At 36.1% G+C, this 23,456-nt stretch overlaps 3 protein-coding genes and 1 long non-coding RNA gene across 4 annotated transcripts; 1 reads left to right on the top strand and 3 right to left on the bottom strand.

The window, feature by feature from the left end:
- Positions 1–3,079: 3,079 nt before the first annotated feature.
- On the top strand, positions 3,080–3,798 carry LOC117637293 (40S ribosomal protein S16). Its single transcript, XM_034372144.1, has one exon. It carries the CDS (start codon positions 3,146–3,148, stop codon positions 3,581–3,583), a length of 438 nt encoding a protein of 145 aa, XP_034228035.1. The 5' UTR covers positions 3,080–3,145; the 3' UTR covers positions 3,584–3,798.
- Positions 3,799–7,273: 3,475 nt separating this feature from the next.
- LOC117638757 lies at positions 7,274–8,257 on the bottom strand. Its single transcript, XR_004587304.1, has 3 exons — positions 7,918–8,257; positions 7,644–7,676; positions 7,274–7,437 (listed from the first exon to the last, which is right to left on the bottom strand). It is a non-coding gene; the product is annotated as an uncharacterized LOC117638757 (long non-coding RNA).
- A 7,726-nt stretch (positions 8,258–15,983) lies between these two features.
- On the bottom strand, positions 15,984–17,740 carry LOC117637812 (caffeoyl-CoA O-methyltransferase 5). The gene is made up of 5 exons (XM_034372834.1): positions 17,375–17,740; positions 17,155–17,234; positions 16,880–17,024; positions 16,642–16,773; positions 15,984–16,495 (listed from the first exon to the last, which is right to left on the bottom strand). Exons 1-5 carry the CDS (start codon positions 17,465–17,467, stop codon positions 16,202–16,204), a joined length of 744 nt encoding a protein of 247 aa, XP_034228725.1. The 5' UTR covers positions 17,468–17,740; the 3' UTR covers positions 15,984–16,201.
- A 3,436-nt stretch (positions 17,741–21,176) lies between these two features.
- LOC117637458 (protein ALP1-like) lies at positions 21,177–22,832 on the bottom strand. The gene has a single exon (XM_034372347.1). The coding sequence runs from the start codon at positions 22,754–22,756 to the stop codon at positions 21,473–21,475; it is 1,284 nt and encodes a 427-aa protein (XP_034228238.1). The 5' UTR covers positions 22,757–22,832; the 3' UTR covers positions 21,177–21,472.
- Positions 22,833–23,456: the final 624 nt, after the last annotated feature.

Here is a 23,456-nt window from a genome sequence, read left to right as displayed (position 1 = left end):
TAGGACCGATCATATATACATTTTGTCCCAACTCCTAAAACTTAATCAATTCCCAGATAGAGTAACATTAGAGAGACAACATTTATATATACCAAATTATGTATCACCTTTTTACCCAAAAAATATTGTGTATCACCTCTTTGATAAAAGTAGAGGTGTTATTTTTTAATTATTCTTACGAGTATATTAAGAGTTTTTGGTTGTTGGGTAAATAAAAAAGTCAAAAAGAGCACCAAGGTTTTTTTTTTTTTTTTAAAATATATACATGCATGCTATTTTTGAAGCAATAAGAACCAATAGCATGTGACTCATTATCCATTACTTGTGGTTCTTGGTTGTGAATTTCTGATCCTAATTGATTGATTACCTTTGCTCCCAAGTAAGACATTGTGGAGAATATAGTTTTGTATGAGAAATGAGCCTGTAGGATTGTTTCCTCCTATCAATCATCACCTTAGCTCTCTTCAAATACACCAGAGGATTAGGGCCGTTGCTTTTATGATAATAAATAGGTAGGAGACTCATGCCCATCGAACTTGTTACCCCAAATTGCGACCCTTGATCTAATAATGTCACTGATATTTGATACTCATAGGAAGTACAATAACAAACCCAGTTGCCATACATTAAAAGCTCATTTCATTACCATTTTGATGTTCTGTGATCCCGGTATCTAGAAAGCCCAATTGAAAAAGCACCCCAGAAAGAACATGTTGATTGTCTACATGGTGGGATAAAACTTATGAGCAATGCTATAGCCGTACCACATTTGCAGTGGTGAGACTTGATGGCGCCTATATCAATGAGGCTTTTGAAACCCATGGCGCAGTGGATTATTAGGTTCCATCGGAGGAAGAGACGGCCTGGCGGCGAGAGTGGCTCCTCCTTGCAGTCATCACCAGAGGAGCCCATGGGAGAGATGGTTGTTCTATAATGGAGAATGGTGAGGTCTTTTGACACAATATATAAGTGCTAATTAGTGTTATTTGTGTAATTATAGAGTGGAGTGGTACAAATTTGTAGGAAAAGAAAAGCCTTCGGTTATTGAATTTTATAGTAACATCAAGCTGATATTATTTTTCTGGTTGTGTATGTAATGAGGTTGCTATTGCATAACAAAATTTGCTCTTTATGGGCAATACTTTAGTTAGGCATGAGGAGAGTCCTTACTTCGGAAAGATGGGCCGTCTATTTAACAAAATATTTGAATTTCCAGTTTTATGTGTTTATCATATGGATATTACTTGCCTGCTTACCTATAAACATGATGGAGGAAATTCAATTTTAAACTCAACTTGGACAGAGAGATGAAATACGTGGACAATCAATTTATTGTAGAGGCCCGTTAGAGGTTGGAAGGGAAGGCAGCGAAATTCTATAGTAAGGGTGCCATATATGGACCTTTACATTTTTTTGTTGAGAAAACCGAGCCATAACAATACAAATAAAACTCTCATAAAAGAAAGATGAAAAACTCAAACAAATGAGAGGTGAAAAGCTCTCACAAAGAAAAGATGAAAAACTCTCACAAAAGAAGATGTGAAAACTACACAGAGAACCAATATGCGACTTATTCCAAACATAAAGAAACTGCAAAAAGGATGGTGGTGGAGATCCGACTCCAAAACGTAGGTGGGGATCTGACACCGAGATGCAATCGCATGTGATGGTTGGAGGAAAATCATAACAAAACGAAGACAAATAGTGAAAACCTTTTTGTCTCTGAAAATGAGGAAGAGAAGAATGGAGGAAGAGAAGAGCGGAGAGGGGAGGAAGAACAGTGGCTTCCTCCCCTCTAATATGGACCTTTACATTAGTCACATGATCATTTCATTAAACTTACGTGAAATTACTATTTAGATGAATCACGTGGCTAATATGAAGGTTCACATCTATGATCCATATATGGCATCCTCACCATAGAACGTCTCAGAGAAAGTATGGCAATCACTCTCAAGAAGAAACCAAAGATTGACACTTCTATTCACATTTTGATAATTATTCTCCACACCTAAGTTTTATGGCGCATTAGGGCTTGGCCACTTTGGTCCTTAAATTATTTTTAATTTTGTTCCAGCTCCTTAAACTTTTTGGAAGTGCATTTATTTATTTGAGGATATTTTTTTATTAAGAGAGACGATAGTATACTAAACTTACACACACAACATGGATGCTAGGACTCGAATCACTACACTAATGGATCCTTTACAGAAATACATTTATTTAATAAGGAAGATGTAGGTATTTATTTAATAAGGACAAATAGTAATTTTGGTTAAGAAAGAGGTAGGTATGTAACATAAATTGTGACTTACATTTCAACCAAATCACTCAAACTCAAGCCCCTAGTTTCATCAAGAGCTCTTTTGCTCTCATTTCTTGCAATTGTGTCTCATTTATTGTGTATAGAACCAATTCAGACCCATTGTTGACATTAACCTCATTTAACCTACATGCTATTATTGTGTGAATGTTACTTTTGTTTCACATTCTCACTTTTTTTTTAAAATCAAATGCATCCTTTTTTGTTTCAATTTTTATGAAATTAAGTTTTTGGGTACGATGGGACTTAAACATGCTAGTGTTGTAATTCATGTGTTTTAACCAAAAAAAAAAAAAAACAGGCCTTTGAAAACAATAGTAATGTGTTTTACACACGATCATTATTCTCTAATATAAGCGATATTTGGAGTTGAGGAATTTGAATATAAGACCTCGAGTGCATAGGTAAATGCTCTTAACCACTTGAGCTATAAGCACCTTACACATGCAACTACTTTTTGTTAGTTATATTAACGGAAGTCACCATTTGTCTTCAATAAGGACACTTGCAATTGTTTAGGTATCAACTTGGGACTAAACTCAAAAAGTAGGGTGCAAATTTGTAATGAACTCATTAACATTTTTGTTGTGTGTTGAGATTAAATTTGTGGGTGTGTGAATAGGTCCCCGTTAACATTTCAGCTCGAACAAGCCCATCAGGCCCGCTTCATTCAGCCCAACATTTTGCCTATTGTAATAGGGCCCACGAAAAAACCCCCAAGACCATCATATAAATACCCTCACTTACGCGCACTCACACCACTTCCACTAGGGCTAGGGTTTTTCATTTCGCGATTCAGATAGCACAATCCAAACCCTAGCAATGGCGGCTCCTGCAATAGAGTCAGTGCAGTGCTTCGGCCGCAAGAAAACCGCGGTGGCCGTGACCTACTGCAAGCGTGGGCGAGGCTTGATCAAGATCAATGGCTGCCCAATCGAGCTCGTCGAGCCGGAGATCCTCCGCTTCAAGGCCTACGAGCCTATTCTCCTCCTGGGACGACAACGTTTCGCTGGAGTCGACATGCGCATTCGCGTCAAGGGTGGTGGTCACACCTCTCAGATCTACGCCATTCGCCAGAGCATAGCCAAAGCTCTGGTCGCTTTTTACCAAAAGTATGTCGATGAGCAGAGCAAGAAGGAGATCAAGGACATCCTCGTTAGGTACGATAGGACCCTCCTTGTTGCTGACCCAAGGCGCTGCGAGCCCAAGAAGTTCGGTGGTCGTGGTGCTCGTGCTAGGTTCCAGAAGTCTTACCGTTGATTTGGGGAAAGCAAAAGCTGGACAGGTTTTGCGTCGTCGTTTTGGCTTTTGTTTATGGTTTCAAGGTTATGGCTTTTGTTTTAAGGAGTTGGATGTTAATTGGTATTTTATAATTTCTCAGAATTTTGATCATGGAAACTCTGTAGTTTTTAAAGTATGTTGGAGTTTGAAATGTTATCATATTTCTATGAATTACGACATATTTCGGTTAATTACTGTGTTGTGGTTGATGTGGGAGATTTGAAATGTTAGCTTTGGGCATGCTATTGTGTTCTACGTTCATATGATTGATGCTAAATCTCTGGAATTTATGGGTCTTGATTGTGCTTCTATTGAGTGAAATTTAGTTTGGTTTAAAAGCTTAATCTTTACTGTTTTTTTAAAAAAAATTGGTATAGCTCTTGATGCTTTATCATTTATATAGTGTCTTTGTTCTAGGCTATGTTGTTCCCTGGTTTCGTCTTAATTTGTCACAATAAGTTGATTAGGTCGAGAGCTGCAATTATGTCTGCGTGGTTCTTGTTTGAGACTGGATGGTTGGTAGGTGTGGAAGCCTTTTGTATTGTCACGAAGATTTTTTCAGACCCTGCGATTTGTGTTTTATCCTCTCGTGTCTATTCTGGAGTTACCTTTTCTGCTCTCTATTTGTTGAACCGTAATATCATCGAACAAAATGTTTGGTACATAAATTGTTTCCCTTCACTAATTTGACCATGGATATTTGTTATGATTGATGAAGTGATGTGTGTTCTTATTTAATCTTTAATCTAGTGAGTCAGGCTTGGAATCCTATGGGCAGAATTTATAATGACTTATTTTTACATCTCAATGACTGTCTTTTACAAAATAGTAACCAAATATATTAGAATGGGTTGGTTCCACAGTAGTTTTTCATAAGAAAGGAAAGCAGTTTGAAGCCCTAAACTTGTTGTTTGTTTGTTTTCTCCTTCTATAACAATGACAAGCTTAAAACCATAGCATTCGATCCTTTTTGACAGAAATCTACGCAGTCATTGATTTTTTTGTAAAATCATTTTTTCATCGGTTCTCTTTAATCGTGTAGGTAGGTTTACCTTGTTTGGGTTTTAGAGGTCAGTGGTTCCAATCTTAATGGCATGGTTCTGTTCTCTTTGCTATTTAGATGCAGAAAGAAAGTGTTTTAATGACAAGTAATTGTGTGCTGATTCTTGTTCTAAATATGATTGAGTTGGGAATGGTGTTGGTCACTGCAGTAGAGGTTTTAATGAATTGCTTTGATTTAGACCCAAAGAATCATACATTCATATTTATATATGAATGCAAAAGCTTTGTGACCTAAATCCCTTGTTGTATGCAAGCCTTTGTTCAACTTGTCGATGACAACATGTTTTCGTTCTACCCGTTTTTATTTTGCCTGGGCCTGGGTTGAATCCAAGTTTAAAAAGCCTGAGGTGTGACTGTTAAAGGAAATTTGTATATTTCGAACGTATAAAAGGTAAACGATCTTGAAATGCTGCAAAAATCCAAACTATTGAAATCTAATATTTAGGGATTTGTAAATAAATCATAATACATGAACAATGTCTTGGAATCTCAAATTTTAGGAGATTGCATGGACTTTGTTTCTTAATGACCCTAGGAAAGGCAAAAAATAAGAAGTCTTTTTCACTTGTAAGTTGTAACAGAGGGTCTACGAAATGCCTAAATAAAAGACTTTTTTGGGTGCATAAATAAACTCAAATAATGACAGAAAATATAAGTAAATGATCGCATTTATTTAGGAATGAAGGATGATCAGTTCCTTCAAGCGTATATCTCATTCATTCTGGATCAAGACAACAACAGGTTAAAGTTGGTCCTTCACCATGAGGGATACAAAGAGCAGCAGAGGAAGAGAGGCCCAGTTGGGCACAGGGGCCAGCACAGTCTGTTTTGGTCTTGCATGATGCTGCAGGAGGCCATACACAATCACTAGACGGATCTTTGATTCCAACACCGACCAAAAAAGTTTGAATAAAAAAAAAGGAACATTGTTATGATATATACATTATAAAAATAAAAAATTTGCTCAAGGTGTATGTTCTCTGTTAAAAGACGGATTTTGTATCAGTAAGTGTTGAAAATATATCAATAACATGTCGATCTATTTTATTATTGACATGTTATCAATAATAAACAACACACAAAAGGTAGAGGGAGTGAGATTTTACCAGAGCATTGAGCAAATACAACAAGAGAGATGAGGAGGAAAATGCCAAATTGAAACTTGGGCGATGCCATTGTTTTGTAAATGACAGAAACCAAGTTCTGTGTGCTTATATAGTGATTGATTGATTGATTGGTTGAAGAGCCGAATGTTTGCTTTAATTGCTTTAATGTAGTCACTAAACATTTTGACCAAAATTAAATTTGCTTTGATAGTTCAGGGTTAGATTCAAGCTTTTGATTAATTGAGTTTTCATTTTTGTTTTTTTAATTCTCCGCTAAAATTAAATTAATTAAATTTGGGATCATTTGAAATTCAAATTTGGTGTAATTGCTTTAAAAAAAAACGAGAATTAAACATATTTAATTGGCAAATTTCCATATATTCAGAATTGTCTTGAGGTTGGACTTAATTTTGTGGCTGCTTCCATGTAAAATTGTATCACATTAAACCCTAAGTACATGATGATATAAGTGGTTCACCAGTTCTCAACCTTGAAAATAATTAGAGAATTAAGAAAATCAAATAAATATGGCCAACAAAGAAAGAGTCACAACAAATGGGTTGTTGGGTCGGTCGATGGAGGTCCCCCCCTCCCCCCGAACCCACCAATTAATACTGATGACCATCAATTGATTATAAATCATTATCATGATAAACACTAAACTTTGAGTTTATATTAAATTTAGAAATTTATAGGTTCTGATCTTAATTTAGAAGGCTTACTAAGACCGACGGGTCTGGTGCACATTTTGTTCATCTTGATGTGATTAACGACTCTTCACAACATATGTCATAATCGGAAGAACCGTTCATTTTCTAAACCATCGTCTAAAAATTATTTCTTTAAAAAATCATATTTAATAGGTATTTCATAATTTCTCAGAATTTTGATCATGAAAACTCTGTACACTACCTAGAAAATTGTGCTAAAGCCACGAATTCTATTTGTGCTCTTTATGTCAAAAAAACACGAATAATTGTGCTTTATAAAAATACCCACGGTGCAGCTATTATGAATTGGTCGGCCTCTCGTATAGGAGTTTCCATTGCTTATAGAGCACAAATTCATCACTTTGCGTCAGACATTTAGACCACAAATGAAGCATATTTGTGCTTTTATTTTGAGTAAATTTAGGTTTTAATCACAAAAAAACTTTTATTTTTAGAAAAAATTAAAGTTTTTTTTAAAAAAAACAGAAAAATCTCTTAACTTTCAAACTAAAGACATGCAAATGTACAGAATTTCTTAAGAAATTCAAAAATAAATAAGGGCAATTTTGTCCATTTTGAATTCTTTTAGAAAATTTCTCTTCTTTAATCTTTTCCAAAATCTCCTTATATTTTGACAATTGACTCATATGGTAGTTTGGCCCCACATGCACTCCATCTCTTGTTAGCAGCTCTTGGAGAACGTGAAAATAATATTTTTATTCAATATGGACAGAAATTTCTCAATTGTGGCTAAAAATGCAAACTTTTTTAAAAAAACTCAGATACCAAAACCAAATAAATTTTGTTAAATCATTCTTTGTACAACTATGAGTATCTACGTATTTTACAGATTTACAATAAAACCCCCATAATTTGCAACAAATTCCCTTATGACAATAGCATCTTCAAATCTCCAGATATGCTTTCTTCTTCCAATTCCCCACATCTTCTTTATCTTTCCATTTTAAAATTGCATACAATCAGATTCAGATTCAGTGAAGAAATCAAATAAAAGCAAATTTAATTGATATGGAAATATTGAGCATAACAAAATTCTCCAAGAAATAGCAATTGTAGTGGAAATACCAGTAACAGAAGCAGAAACAAGGGAAGTATAATATTAAACATGGGAAATAGCAGTAGCAGATGCAGCATACTCACCAAGAATTTAGGCACTCCATATCTGGATAAATGCTGCAAAGAGTGAGAGGAAATCAACGTCAACCAACATTAAAGCCTCAAAGCAAACAAGGGTCCTACAGTTGGTTTTTTTTTCAAATAAAAAGAAGAAGAGTACGAAGGTAACAATAATTTTCTTAGGGATTCTAAACAAAAATTCAAAACCGCAATAGCACAACTTCAGGAAATCCCAATCGAACTCAAAACCAATTCATAAAATCATCAATTGATATCAAAATGCATTCTTAAAACTCACCTATAAACAACAAATTTCATCCCCTAAGAAAGAAATTAATTAACATAAATCCAGATTCTCATCTCAGAGCCAAGAAAAAGATAAACAAAAAGTTGGAAAGAAAAAAAGAGAGAGATGGAGACGTGTAGAAAGAGGAAGAAGAGGGAAAAATAAAAGAATTTAAAAAAATTGAGAAAAGAAAAAGAAAAAAGAGGCGTGCGTTCCAACCAAAAAAAACAATGATATTTATCTTTAGTATATTTAAAGACAAACTACAGTAAACTCTCCAACTTATAGGATTATTTGCGAGTTCATATTTGATTTGGGGACATTTACGAGTACATACTTAGTGTTGCGAAAAACGTACAATTTTCCCCATCCTTTAGCGAGATCGTTAGAAAATCCGTTATCTGCCTACGTGACATTTATGGAACCCTTTTTTAACTGACGTGGACTCCACATAACACATAAAATTAATTAAAAAATTAAAAAAATTAAAAAAATTAAAAAATCTAAAAACCAAGAAAAAAAGAAGAAGAAAAAACTCATCTTCTCTCCCTTTAGGTTGATCTGGGCCAACATTTGGCCAATGTCTTCCTCAATTTATACTTGGTCAATTTATTGATCAAATTTGTACTTGGTCAATTTATTGATCAAATTCGAATTTGAATTCAAACCCTAAGGTTGCAGAACACTAAAAAGCCCTAATTTCAGGCTTCGATTGATCAAAGGAGGGTCTGTAGACTCCGAAGTTTTGATTTTTGATGCGAACAGAAAAAGCGAAACGGTTTTGTTTTCTACTTGGGTGGGGGAAGAAATCGTGGGGAAGAAATTTGGGAGGTGAAGAAATTGGGAGGAAGGGGGAAGAAATCAGGAGAGAGAGAGAGAATCTGGGTAGGGTTTTAAATTGTTTTAAATTTTTTAATTTTAATATGTTTAATTTTTAAAAATAATTAAAAAAGTAAATTTTTTATTAGTTTTTTGTTCACATGGAATCTCACGTCAATTAAAAAATGGGTCATACAGATGCCACATAGGAAGGTAACGGATTTTCTGTCTATCTCGTTAACGGAGGGGGCAAATTGTAGGTTTTTCACAACGTTGAGTATGTACTCGTAAATGTCCTCAAAATCAGTTATGAACTCGTAAATGACCCTATAAGTTTGGGGGGTTTATTGTAGTTTGTCCTATCTTTAATCTATTCATTTTTCAATGAGATATTTGGAGAGGAGCTTCTACAGGAAGATAGGTGCCTTTTTGAAAGTATTTTATTTATATTTTTTATGAAGATTTTTGAAATTATTCTAGACAGAATTTAAAGAATTCGTGCTCGATAGGTCACTTAAAAGGACACAATTTTAGTATTTGTGCTCTATAAGCAACTATATTTTGAAATGTGTACGGACTTAACCACAAAATTCAATATCCGTGTTTAATACTATGCCATAATATTTAAAATAATGTGTGCGTAAGTACCAAAAAATATGTTTTTTATTGGTAAGTAAAAGACAAATAATATTGTGTGGTTGTAATTTGTAAGCAAAAGGGCACAAAAGTAGATTTTTCGTGATTACAAAAGCTTCAACTATTCTTAGAGCAACTCCACCCCTTGGGGCAAAGTCTAAGGCAAGGGCAAGCTAGGGCAAGCAAGGGCTGACACTATTCATGTGAATAGTGTCAGCCTTGCCATTTGTGGTTCCACCCACAATGGCAAAGTCTAGGGCAAGTCTAGGGCAATTACTATTCATTGTACTTTATTTCCTATTTTTTTATACTTTAAATCATTAATTTTGATAATCTTTTGTAATTAAATTTTCGGATAAGATTTTCGGATGTGAATCTCGGTTGCCACGTGTCTTATTCCAGATAAAATTTTCGGATATTCATTAATAAAAATTATAATCTCAGATTTCCGATAAAATTTTCACTCTCTAAAATTGTGCCACGTGTCCCATGTCAGATAAGATTTTCAGATATTTTTAAAAAATTATAATCTCATATTTCAGATAAGATTTTCACCCTCTAAAATTGTGCCACGTGTCCCATGTCTGATAAGATTTTCAGATATTTTTTTACAAATAGTGATCTCAGATTTCAGATAAGATTTTCACCCTCTAAAATTGTGCCACGTGTCATCTCTATCTTCTGAATCCCTCTATATAATTACACCATCAACACCACTCCTCTCACACCATCTCTGATATATTCCTTCATTTCTCAGATTTTACAATTTCCCATTATACTCTCAATGTCAAACTTCAGGAGGGTGTTGGAGAGGCAACAGAAAGAATGGGAAGAAATCCAACATAGACGTGAGGAAGAAGATCGGGAGCAAGATGAAGAAGAGGAGGAAATGCTTGAAGTAGCGGCGGTGTGTATGATGAATCAATCAAGCCAACACCATCGTCGTCGTGCCCCGAATGTGGACAGACGCAGAGAGTCTCGGGGTAAGAATCTCTTGGAGGATTACTTTATCCCAAATTCGTTATATCCTGCTCATAAGTTTCGAGAGAGATATAGAATGCAGCCACATTTGTTCCAAAAAATCATGCATGATATTTGTAATTACGACACATACTTCATTCAAAAGCATGATGCTGTTGGAGTTTTGGGTCTTATCCCGGAGCAAAAACTTACAGCTGCTTTGCGGATGCTTGCTTATGGGGCATCTGCAGAGCAGGTGGATGAGATTGCAAGGATGGGAAAATCTACTATCCTAGAGTGCTTGGTGAGATTCTGTGATGCAGTGGAAAATTTGTACACGAGGGAGTACCTTCGCAAACCCACTCCGAGGGACCTGCAAAGGCTTCTACAAAAAGGCGAGGCTCGAGGTTTCCCAGGAATGATCGGAAGCATCGATTGCATGCATTGGCAGTGGAAGAATTGTCCTACTGCGTGGCAAGGAGACTATGGGAATCGGAAGGGCCAAAAAAGTATCATTTTGGAGGCCGTAGCTTCATTCGACACTTGGGTTTGGCATGCCTTTTTTGGGGTTGCCGGATCTCAGAATGACCTCAATGTCCTTGGTCAATCCCCGGTGTTCGACGAGGTATTGCGAGGTCATTCCCCTCAGGTCACATACCAAATCAACAATACCGTATACTCTGGTGCATATTACCTTGGCGACGAAATTATAAACTATTTTGAAATGCAAGAATAAAATTGATTATGTAAATAAATAAAGCCAATTAGGAAATGCAAAAATAAAATAAACATTGTGCAACAAAAAATAAATAGAATATGCAATAAAAAAAAAAGTTACATTAAATTGATTAAAATGGCAATTAAAAATATTTTACCTCATCGGAAAGATTCGCACCGCTCCGAATGTTCTCCTTTGCTTTTGTCAATGCATTTCTCCATTTCCCTAACTCTTTGTTTAGAATTTTCCATCTACTAGACAAAGCCATTTCGGTCCGAATGGAACCCGATCTTTGACAAAATTCTCCATGAATTTTGCTCCACATATGATGGAACTTCATCTCATTGCCCGTGATAGGGTCATGACTAACGTTCACCCAAGACTCGAACAATGCAATATCTTCCTGGGTTGACCACGAGCCTCCGATTTCAACAGAAGATGCCATTTGTTTATTTTCTACAAATGGAAAGTAGTACAAAAATGTGAGTGGATAGTAAAAAATATTGGAAGGAGAAGAGTTTATATGGAATTGGTGTGGAAAGTGGAAAATATGAGTAGAGAGTAAAAAATATTGGAAGGAGATGAGTTTGTATGGAGATTTGGTGTGGAAAATGAATTATGTGAGTGGAGAGTAGAAAATATTGTATGGAGAAGAAATTGTATGAAGATTTGGTGTTGAAAGTAGATAAAATGGTTAGGTATTTATAGGGAAAAAATACATACATTTTTGGTATTTTTTTAAAAAAAATTTCAGAATTTTTTTCGAATTTTTTAGGATTTTTTTAAAATTTTTTTGGCCAAAAAAATGAGAACGTAGGATTTCTGAAAAAAATTCAATCGGAGCCACCCGGAGCCGACACGTGGCGTGTTACCGTTGGTGCTGACGTCACGACGACGTCAGCACACTTCAGTCAAAATTTTTTTACACGCGCCAACGGTAAAAAAAATTTGAATTTACTGCGCTGACGTCGTCATGACGTCAGCGCTGACGTCACCTTATCTCGGGCTCAAGCCCAGGCGATTTTTACCCTTGGGCCTGCCCGGTTTCGTGGGGCCCGCCTGTTGCCCGGGCTGGATTCGTTGCGCTGGAGGTGGACTCGGGCTCGTTTCTGCCTTTTGCCTGGGCCAGCCCCTTGCGCTGGACATGGCCTTACACTGAAGTGACAACCTCTATGCTAATATGATAATTGGCCACAAAATTTGTGCTTAAACTACTTAGGCACAATTTTTTTTTTTTTCTTATGTTGGCATTGGAGGCAAAACAATTGTCTTCCTTGTATATCACACAAATACTACATATCTATGTCAAATGTGATTCAAAATGACATGAACCTCTCTTTTGTGCTCTTTGGATTGTGCTTTTAACCCATTTTTGTCAGTAGTGGTAGTTGTTTAAGTATGTTAAAGTTTGAAATGTTACAATATTTTAATTAAGCAAGACATGTTTCGTTTAATTACTGTGTTGTGGTTGGTTTGGGAGATTTGAAATGGTATTTTTGTAAGTCAGTTGACCACGGAAATTGTACGATGCTTATGTTTGTTATGAATTGATGCTTTGTATTGGTTAAGCCTGGAAGTTGTTATTGGCATGATGATGAGCCGATTACTTTTAAAAATAGGTCGTTAGCTTGTAATTGCACAGAGATTATGTCAATAGAGGATTTAGAAGCCTATTTTTAAATGAATCGTTCCAATATGTATTAAAATTTATATTGACTTATTTTTACAAGTCAATGACATCTTATACAAAATGGTACACAATATATCAGAACTGGTTGGTTCCGCGGTAGTTTTCAGAAGAAAGGAAAAGGATTTAGAAGCCATTAAATATTTTTGTTTTTTTTTAATAACAATGACATTTTTATTAATTTTTTTGGGGTCAACTTCCAATTTTCATTAAACAAAGACCTAGGGGCGGTTTGGGGTGGTACAAGTGGCGCCACCGTACATGGCCCCCAATTTTTGTTTTCTTTATATTATATAATATTAATATTATAATTATCGTATATATACTTTAGCGCGTCACATATTAACAGACAAGTGTTTGTAGCGGAGTTGGCTTTTTAGCTCGAGTCTCATTGAAGCCATAAAAAAAAGGGAAATATCAAAACTTTAACTAACCAGCAGCAATATCGTTTTGGGGATGTATAAAGATCTCAGGAACGGCCCTGCAAACGTGAAGAAAGCAGCGTGTCTTCCTATAGAGCCTCCGCCTTTACTATTCAACTCTTCAATGTCTACAAGAGGAGGGTAATGTCTCATGTTAGTCAAAATATGCAAGTTGCCGTTGTGACAATTCCCAAATTTTTGTCACAACTCTCAATGCAGTGAAAGGAGTTCAGAAGTCTTCTTTTCTTCTTCTCTTTTATATTTCCTTGTTCACATTTCTTCCATGGAAGATCACCTCATCACCAAGAACAGAAGCAGAAACTCTCATACGATGGAAGAACAACTTTGTTTTTCTTTTTTAATCACCACTTGGTCATCACCTTACGTTAATACAATCCATATAGAAATTGAATTATACCAAACTCATGCGAATTAGTTACATTTTGATAGCAATAACATTTTGAAGTTATCTAACACCAACTAAAAGTTAAATAGACGAGCAAGATCAAAGAAACTATGGTCGAAGTACCAAGTCATAGGCATACAAAACTTCATTGCAAGTCCTAAACCATGACTTACAAACAATAACCCTCTGGAAATGCAACAAAACCTCTCAGCAATCCTCTACACCCAGCAAGGACCTATCAAAACCCCCTTTTGAAACTGCCATTGCAGTTTTGGTCCATTCTATCTTTTTTGGCTATGTCTATCATTTGACTTTGGTGGTCTCCTCCCAAATATGACCATAGTTGTTCTCCTCCCAAAAATGAATATAGATATAGTTGGTAACCTACCAAAAATGATACTGTAGCTTCTTGGTTGACGAGGATTTGTATTCGCTGATAATTATTTCAGGATACAAGCGGTATTTATATAAATACACCAGAGCTCCTAATAGAGAAATTTATACAAATATCTAACACCAACTACAAGTTATCATGAAGTGGGATAGGAATCCTTGTGGCAAGGGTAGGAACCTCATAAATCCTTGGATTATTTGGGCACTCCAAATGATGTGAAATACGTAAAAATGCATGATTTCTAAATGCGGAGGTTAAAAAATTCTCACTGAGATATCTAGACCCTGTCATTCGTGTTTTATTATTTTGTCTATTTTGGAGTTTCTTTTTTGGCTTCTTAAATCTAGATCCAAAACGATTAGTTGTCAATGAGTTTAGTCCACATGTTTTTAGTTTTAGATGTAGGTCCTTTGACATTTATTACTTTTTTGTGGTGTCGATTTTACCCTTAGTGGTAAATAAGGAAAATACATTGAAAATCTAAAATTAATGCATTATTTCCTTGTAAATTGAATTTCAGAATTTAAATTTTGAATTCTTTCCTTGATAATATTCATAATACATGGATAAAATATAATTTAATCAATGAAAAGTAAAGACCCGCATAATTTACCAATTGATCAGACAAGCACCCACATGAAATTATATACCTAACATCTAGGTAAATAGTGTTATTATTAGCACCCAAAAAAAAAAAAAAAAAAAACTTAGTGACAAATCGTGCTACTTATGAGTTAAGAACTTAAATTAGAAGATTACCTATAAGTTAGGAACATAAATTAGAAGACTACCTATAAGTCAGATATAAAAATAGACAAATAAAATTGTATGTTACCTACAAAAAATGGCTAATTATTACAACATAAATAACTATTACCCGATTTAAGTCATAAGAGGCAACATTGGAATTAAAAATGATTTTAAAAATAAATAAATAAGAAGATTACATCAGAAAATATTTAAAAATGAATGTAATCCTATGTTGCACAAAAGTCAAAGGACTTGTATAAGTCACCAAATCAAAGAATTAAACCCAATTCCTCAATGAAAATTTGGATCTATATCTTTGTTTAACTTTAATACTATCGCACAGTTTTTGGGCACTTGTAAATGTTTGATGCATAAATTGCAAGAAGCCTTTTTTTTTTTGTTATGATTAAAACCTTGCTCAAACCTATTTTCTACACAACCCAATTCAAACTATTCTAATCCGCAATGAAAAAACAAAAATTGGGTTTTCCCCAAAACTCTTTATTATTATTATTATTTTTTAAATGGCACAAATAGTTAATATTCTCCTAAATGCATATAAATGCACTGATGCTAAATGCAGAGGCTCGGTATCCTAAATTCAGTTATATATAATTACTGAAAATAAAATCAGAAATATACATATTTAGTATGCAAATTTCAACATATTCAGAATTTTCATGAGGAGGCTTGGCCTTATTTTGTGGTTGCTTCCATGAAAAATTGTATCACACTAAACCTTGAGTACATGATTTTTATTTGTTCAGAATAAAAAATCAAATAAATGACCACAAAGAAAGAGGCGCAACAAATGGGTTGTTGCTTGTTGGGATGGTCCATGGACACCATGACCACTTGTTAACATCAATTGATTATAAATCATTATCATGATCACCACTAAACTTTGAGTTTATATTAAATGTATAAATTTTTAGGTTGGACTTGCTAAGACCGGCTGTGTGCACATTTCTTGTTCAATTTATTATGATGAACGAATCTTCCCCACATTCAACTGTCGATTGACTAAGCAAACAAAAAATTGAATCACAAAAATGTCATTTTCTTACCAATACTAAACTAGGGTGTTGCACTCATAACCATCTATTTTGTTATCTATTTATTTATTTTTATTGAAATAAGGTAGAAATGACTCTTGCATGAGTTGGGATTTTCATTTTATTTCAGTTGGTAAGAGGTAAGTTCAAAGGTAGGTCCTAAGTTCAACTCTTGATGTAGAAAATTAAAAAAGAGTTGGTGATACATCAAAAGACAACTTCACCCAGAAATTACGCAAAAACAAATAACGAAATCATTTTTTTGGTATATTATAATTAAGGCATCAAATTTAATCAGCACATTTTAATATGGGATTAGCCTTTTAATCCTTCACCATCAACATTCACGACCCATCCAAATACAAATCCACAGACAATAAAGAAAAAGAAAAGAAACACCGATTTGCTTTGCTTCATCAAGGAAATGTGATGAGGTCAATTGGGGTTGCTCATTTGATCCGACGGCAGAGAGTGATGCCATCGCCAACTGGAAGCATACAGATCTCAATTCTGGGGTCAGCTGCGAGAGCCTTGTTGAGCTCCAGCACGAAGTCCCTATAGTACCTAACGTACTTGCGGAGCGGGGCATCAGGGGGCGCGACCACGGAGCCATTCCATAGGGTGTTGTCGTAGCCGATCAAACCCCCAACCTTCACCAGATCAATTAGCCTCTTGTGGTAGTTGATGTAGTTGTCTTTGTCTGCGTCCACGAAGATGAAATCATATGACCCATGATTCTTCTCCTGCACAGAACATCAATTGTTTTTTAGTGTTATGCATTGTACCATGAATGAACCGAAATGTTACATGTTAGACTGCGAATCTGAATGAGTGATAAAAAAATATGAACTTCTGATAACATAACATGTAAGATTGCACAGAAACTTACATCTTCGACCAGTTGGTCGAGAACTGGGAGTGCAGGGCCTTCTCTGAAGTCAATCTTGTGGGCAACGCCGGCTTTTTCGATAATTGGACGACCCAAGTCATAGTTTTCCCTATTTATGTCCATGGCCAAGATCTGTGACAAAGTTCCCAAATTAATATACAAAACGATTATTTAAAAATTTTTTTTTTTCTTTTTTTGGGAGGTATTTTTGATTGAAGTTGAGGGATTGATAGTTGACCTTTCCATCATCAGGAATGGCAAGAGCTGTGGCAAGGAGGGAGTAACCAGTGAAGACCCCAATCTCCATGGTGTTCTTGGCATTGATGAGCTTGAGAAGCATGTTCAAGAACTGGCCTTCATCAGCTGATGTGGTCATGATGTTCCTATATTTATTTTCCAAAATTTCCAATCCAACATCAGCCAACCAACCAACCAATCTCAAATAAGAAATTAACAAAAGGGTTATTTCCAAAATTGATGAATTTTAATCTGGTTGATGAAATCAGAACAAACCATGGGTGCTTTGCAGTCACTTCTCTGAGCTCCTTCATGGATTCAGGCTCTCTTGGGTACACACTTGTCTCCAATATATACTACACAAAATAAAATCGAAAACACAAAAAGAAAAACATGAGCTCTAAGCTTAATCACCATCCAATTTTCTAAAATCTTTTTTTTGTTGTTGGAGATTTTGAAAATTCATGACTTTGATTGCATATATGTGTTCGGTTACCTGGTAAAGTGCATCACTTTGAAGGAGGCTCTTGTGGCCAACCTCTTGGTGCCTCCCGGCCTGGTTTTGCTGGTCTGCTCCATTGGTTGCCATTGCTAGCTTTGTTTTTCTGTTGCTTTGCTGGCTTCGGATTTCTGCAGTTTTCTTGGCTTAAAATGATTAAATGGATACAGGCAGATGAACCTGAATTTAGAAAGAGGAAAGATCAAGGTATATATGGAATGAAGTATCCGGTTCGAACCGGATGGTTGGTTGAACCGACCACCAAATCCGGTCCGGAGTTGGTGAAACTGTCCTGAGACGGTTGTGTGAGTTTTGGAACCTCAAACGAATCAGACTCGTACCTTGGAGGTGTGACCCACTCATCTGGTAGTGGTATGATTTGATTGGTTGTAGACTTGTTGCGTTCTGGTTGGCTCTTTTTTTTTTTTTGGGTCAAAGTTGTGGTTGGTTCTTGGTGACACCATTTTGTGTATTTATCACGTCATCATTCTCTTTCCTTCAAGGGAGTTTATTTTAGAGCATCTCTAATTGATGTGTTAAAAATGCCAAATAGACATTTAACAGCTAGAAATAACATCTCACATCATTCCAATCGATGTGTTAAAGCTGATGTGGAATGAAGGCTGAAGGTTGAGATGTCATTGTTGACATTCCAAAAGTAAGATATTAAATAAATATTTTATTATTTTTTAAAGATAACCGGCTGTTACTTTCATTTATTATTATTATTATTAATTTTTTTCTTCTTTATCTTAAATGATTTGACTGTTACAATAATTATTTATTTGACATATCAGGTGGAGTGTAAAACTATGTAAATGTCAAATTGCCACATCAGCCATCAAATTTAAATTTGATGTTTGGTATTTAACATCTCTCTTAGAATTTCAGCTAAAACTTTCTAATTTATGGAAATAATAACAAAAGCGGGAATTCGAAGTTACAATCTTTTTCAACATTGAAAAGAGTATTGCCATTAAACTAAAATTTATTTGAGGATAGATTTCTCTCAATTTTAATTACGAAAGAAATTTCAATATCACGATCATATATTGTTAAGAAGAAATTATATTCGAAATAAGTGCATATATGAAATAAATATGAAATTTGTTTTGATTTTTATTGTAAATACATTCAATTTGCATGGAGTGTTGTTCCCTGTGTGGATGACACTAGTTTGTATTATTTTTGCTGGGTTGACACTGTTGTAACTTATAGTTTGGGTTATAACTATACTTAGCTTTGCTAGCTAATGAATTTGATAATGCCAATTTCATTAAAGTTAATCTAATCACATGGCTAGGTGGGATCCACTTCCTTTTTTTAAGTGGAAAATAAGTTGGTAAGAGTGCGATGAACTTGGCATTTTAGGCGTGGCGGTAGGTGACCACCTCCTCTCTCTCACTCTTAAGTTAAGCCTCCTTTTTGCTAAAGTGAGGAGTTGTTTGGATCTTTGTATTAAAATCCTCTTCTTTTTTTCCTTTCTTTTAACAACAAAATCTACTATTACGAAGTAGCTGTGTTTGGATTAGTCGGTGAAAGTAGCTGTGTTTGGATTAGTCGCCCACCGACGCGTAAACAACTACCTTAAGTATTTCTCCTCATAGATGCATTCTTAGCATTTATCCTATAAACGTACTTTAATAATCCTCCTCTATCCTTAGTACTGTTAATACTTTTATTATGTAAATATAATGAAAAGTTTAGTTGGTAGGTGAGGTAGGGTGTTCCTTTGCTTATCAGACACTTGGAGGACAGAGAACGCCATTTTGTCCTTATCCTATGAAGCTTGGTCCTCATAATGAGACTAGTCCAACTCCAAGGTTCACCAACCCCACTGGCTGGCTTTTCGTTAAAATTTCAGGACATCTCTCTTTTTGCATAATTATAGTCTATGCAGTACATAATAACCGTTTGTTTTTCTTTCTACTCTGGGGGTGTAATCTAAATGTGCTGTCAGTTCTGAATTCTACAGCCTTGCCTTTCAACTATTGAAAAAGGCCATGATTCTGTGCAACCAAGGTCTTGGAGCAGTTATGTAAGGAGGCAAGGCCAATTCCTTTGTTATCAAAGCACAACGGTCTAGGAATACGAGGCTGTCTACTTACGAAAATTAACTCTTAGCGATTATCGAAGCCAATACGTCATTAGAACTTAACTGATCATCGAAGCCTTAAATACTTTTTCGGAGCAAAGGGTTTACCTTGTTGCAGCAGAAATGGTTAACCAAGCTGGGAGTAGAGAGAAGGGGTTCCAAACTGGCTTAAAAGAGTAATTACAAGCCACAAGGATGGTCTAGATAGTTCATTACCTGCAGGATAACTTCGATATTTTCACAATTAAGCTTGAAGTTACATGTCCATGGATTTTATTGAAGGGATTGCTCAAGTCAGAAGGAAAGGATTTAACTTGGTGGTAACAGACAGATTTACTAAATATAGCCACTTTTTGGCTCTAAGTCATCCTTCTACAATACTTGACGCATCTATTTCTAGCTCATGATATTGAGCATAGACGACCATCTATTTGTGACTTGACAAAGTCTTCTAAAGCTATCAAACAAATGGGAAGATTTAATAACTTATCACCATCTATTATTCGGAACTGAGCCTGCATATGAGCACTGCCTATCATCCACAAACTGATCGACATTCTAAAAGAGTTACAAGCTGTTTTGAAACATATCTAAGACGCATGACAGAGACAGACCTCAAAGTGAGTAAAAAGATCTTGATATTGTCCTCATGTCACAACCCTATAGAAACTAGAAAGACAAGCACAAGTTGCTGCAGCGAGAATTTGCTCAAGCCGAGAACATAATGAGACAATTTGCAGACAAAACTCATGGTGTAAGATCATCTGAAGTGGGAGATCTAGTCTATCTATCGATGCAACCATATCGACTGACTTTTATTAACATTAGCAAAAAATTGAAGTTAGCTGCTAAGTATTTTGGGCCCTTTCCAGTGGAAGCCAAGGTTGGTTCAGTGGTTTATAAATTTTACATCATGATTAAAAAATTCACCCTGTGGTCCATGTATCCCAGCTTAAGAAGCACATTGGGAGATATGTAAACCATTACCTAAACTACAAAAGGTCAGATTTTTGTTGAGGCAGTAGCTGCACTAGCTTGCATACTAGTTAAGCAGTAACCCAAGCACTACTACTTCAGTGGTCTTAATTAATTCCAAAAAATGCAACTTAGGAAGTTGGTTTTTGATTACCACCTTGTGGACAGGGATTGTGTGGAACGGCAGGTAACTTGCCATACCCCAGCTACTAATTAGCTGAAGAAAATAGCTATCCTGAAGATTTAGCAAGATGAAGCTGCTGCTTCTATTGATACTGAGCTGTGAAACAGTAGTGGCTGGTTTGTTGTGCAAATGCTGAGCTATATAAGGAAGAGGTGAGAAGGATGTTGAAGATCAAACTGAAGAACAGTTGACTAATTTGATGAGGAGCCAACTAAATTTCTTAAATGAATGGTCAATTATAATGCAGAATAGTCAACTAGATTGGCTTACTGTCAGATGCTATAATGTGTAGTTTCAGATATTGTGTTTTCGGTGTGGGCAGGATTAGTTAAGGGAAGTTAGATTGTTACTTGATTAGTTTCTGTGCTAACAGCTTGTATTCAAACCCTTTCTGATTCTTGTTACTGCTTTCAATAAAGATTGCAGAATTTTTCTTGAACTTAAGGCTTCCTGTGATGGGATTCTAATAGATCACAGAGAAACTATTTTAATTTTTAATAACTGAAAGATTAAGCCTTTCTCAAGAAATGGATAACAACGCGCAATTAATAGTATCCACATTCACAACAGGAAATCTTCGCACTTTGATTATTGTAGAAGATGCTGAACATGAGTACATCTTCAAAAATAAATTGGCAAAAAATTATTGCAAAAGCAATTTCTAGTCCAAAATAAATAAAGAATAGAAAAGAAACACCAGAGTAAATTGCATCAACAGTATTTAATCCTGAACAAGAAAGAATCTGAGATTACCTGTTAAAACAAAATTGTTCTAGGTTGCTCCCTCTACTGAACCAATCTCCTAGATGGATTGCAATTGGACCAAAGAACTAATATTGTTTCAAACTTGTGTGTTTTGAAACTCTTTTGCTTTTGCGGCCAATGCAGTTCGTATTACAGAAGCCTTCCTCTCAATTGAATTCTCCTCCAAACTAGTATCCCTATAATACTGAGAGCTCTGATCATACAAAGAGTAATCATCCACATCACACATAGCAGAAAAGTCCTCCCTCCTTAGCAAACCATTATGCAGTATAGAACAAGCACCAATATAAGCAACTGCCATCTTGAACTCCTCTTGTATTGGCCGGCTCAAAATACCCCAACTCTTCAAACTAACAATGGTCCTAAGCGCCGAAAGGCGCATCAGATTGTGTGCTGCATTGAAATGCTCTTCATTTGAGCCCTTCGCAGCATCAACAAAAGGGACCATAAGCCAAGGAAGTAAAGGGTACCCTTCATCTCCAATTAAGTACTGATTTACAGCCACCCCATCTACATTAACTGGAGGAGAATTCAATAACCTCCCTGCTTCAATATCCTTGTACAAAGTTGACGACTTTAATACTCTTGAATCACCCTTGTTGCCACGAAACCCGGCAACAATGCTGAGAATTCGCGATGAAGAATCGACCATGATTTGGGCAGCAATGCTCTCCTCGTGAAAGCCACCATTTTTAACAGTCTTAAACCTTGTACAATCAATCACACCACAGCAATTGGGCAACCCAGTTTGGCTTCCGAAAGCCGCCGATACAGAGGCAAGCTCATTTGGGTTGGGAAATTCAATCCAGAAACGGTAATTGGTGCAAAGAACTCGGCACAATTGCTTGGCACAGAACCTTGCCACGGGCTCCGAAACCCCGAATTGCTTCGAGATTTCGGGGTAGCTGGAACCGGTGGACAGCCGAAACAGGCCGATACCGAGACGAAGCTCGGCGGAGAGATTGAGCGGCAACCCAACTGGGTCACGACACTCGAGCAGCGGCTCGAGTAAACCACAGAGCCATTCGAAGGTAGAGTAGGTCATTCTGAAGCAGTTTCTGAACGAGTCGGGACTCCGAGTCAAACCCAGTTGGACCGAGTCGCCGCCACCGAGTTCTTGGTCCTTGTCATGGTCAGTGGGCTCCGAATCTCGTTCTGAGAAATGGGTTCGCTTTCGTTTCCTTGAAAGGGTGAGGAGGGAAAGGGTGGCGGCCATTTCGTGGGAAGAGAGGAAGCTGTGGGCGATTGGGAAAACATTTGCGCAGGAACTGGATGAATTGGTGGAATTGGGAGAAAGGAGGAGGAGGAGGATGAGTTGGGAGATGGAGGAGAGTAAAGCTAGAAGTGTGGACGATTCCATTTTCTCATGGGCTTTTGATTTTGATGTTCTTGGGAATCGTGGGATTGAATCTCTGGGAGACGAAATACAAAAGCCACACCACCTGGCCTCTTGGAAGCTTCTTTTGGGGCACGTGAGAGAAGAAATACAAAATAGTATACTGGGATTTTTTTTCCTTTAAATTTTTTTTCCTAATTTTTATTTATCGATAAGCGTGATTTAAAACATTATTTATTATTATTAGGCCATTACCTGAGCCTCTATTGATTTATTGTAAAATTTTCACACTAAAAAAAAGGCAAAAATTGAACTCTTATATTGATTTACTATGAAATCTCTATTGGCTATATGTATTTGGACACGTGATCACCTAATCGCTAGGCGGGTATTTTTTTAATATATAGTATAGCCGCTCGGCTATACTGGGTTTTTTCTTATTTTTTAAAATAATTTTGACACATAGGCACCTAATCGCTAAAGTGATACTCTTTTTTATATTTAAAAATAGTATAATCGGGCGGCAATACCCGATTTTTGCTATCGGAAACAATTGAAAGTTTAGCTAAAATGGGCCTGCTAACAAGTTTGGATGAGGTTGAAGCCCACCGGAAATCATGGGTCACAAGCTCTTTAATGAGCCCAATAGCATTGCAAGCAAACAAGGAAAAAAAAAAAATCCGAAAGAAGCAGAGAGCAGAAAAGGGAACAAATCTTGCAGCAC

Source organism: Prunus dulcis, chromosome 8, assembly GCF_902201215.1.
Source record: "Prunus dulcis chromosome 8, ALMONDv2, whole genome shotgun sequence".
NCBI classification, from domain to species: domain Eukaryota; kingdom Viridiplantae; phylum Streptophyta; class Magnoliopsida; order Rosales; family Rosaceae; genus Prunus; species Prunus dulcis.
This window is presented reverse-complemented; position numbering and strand designations above follow the sequence as displayed.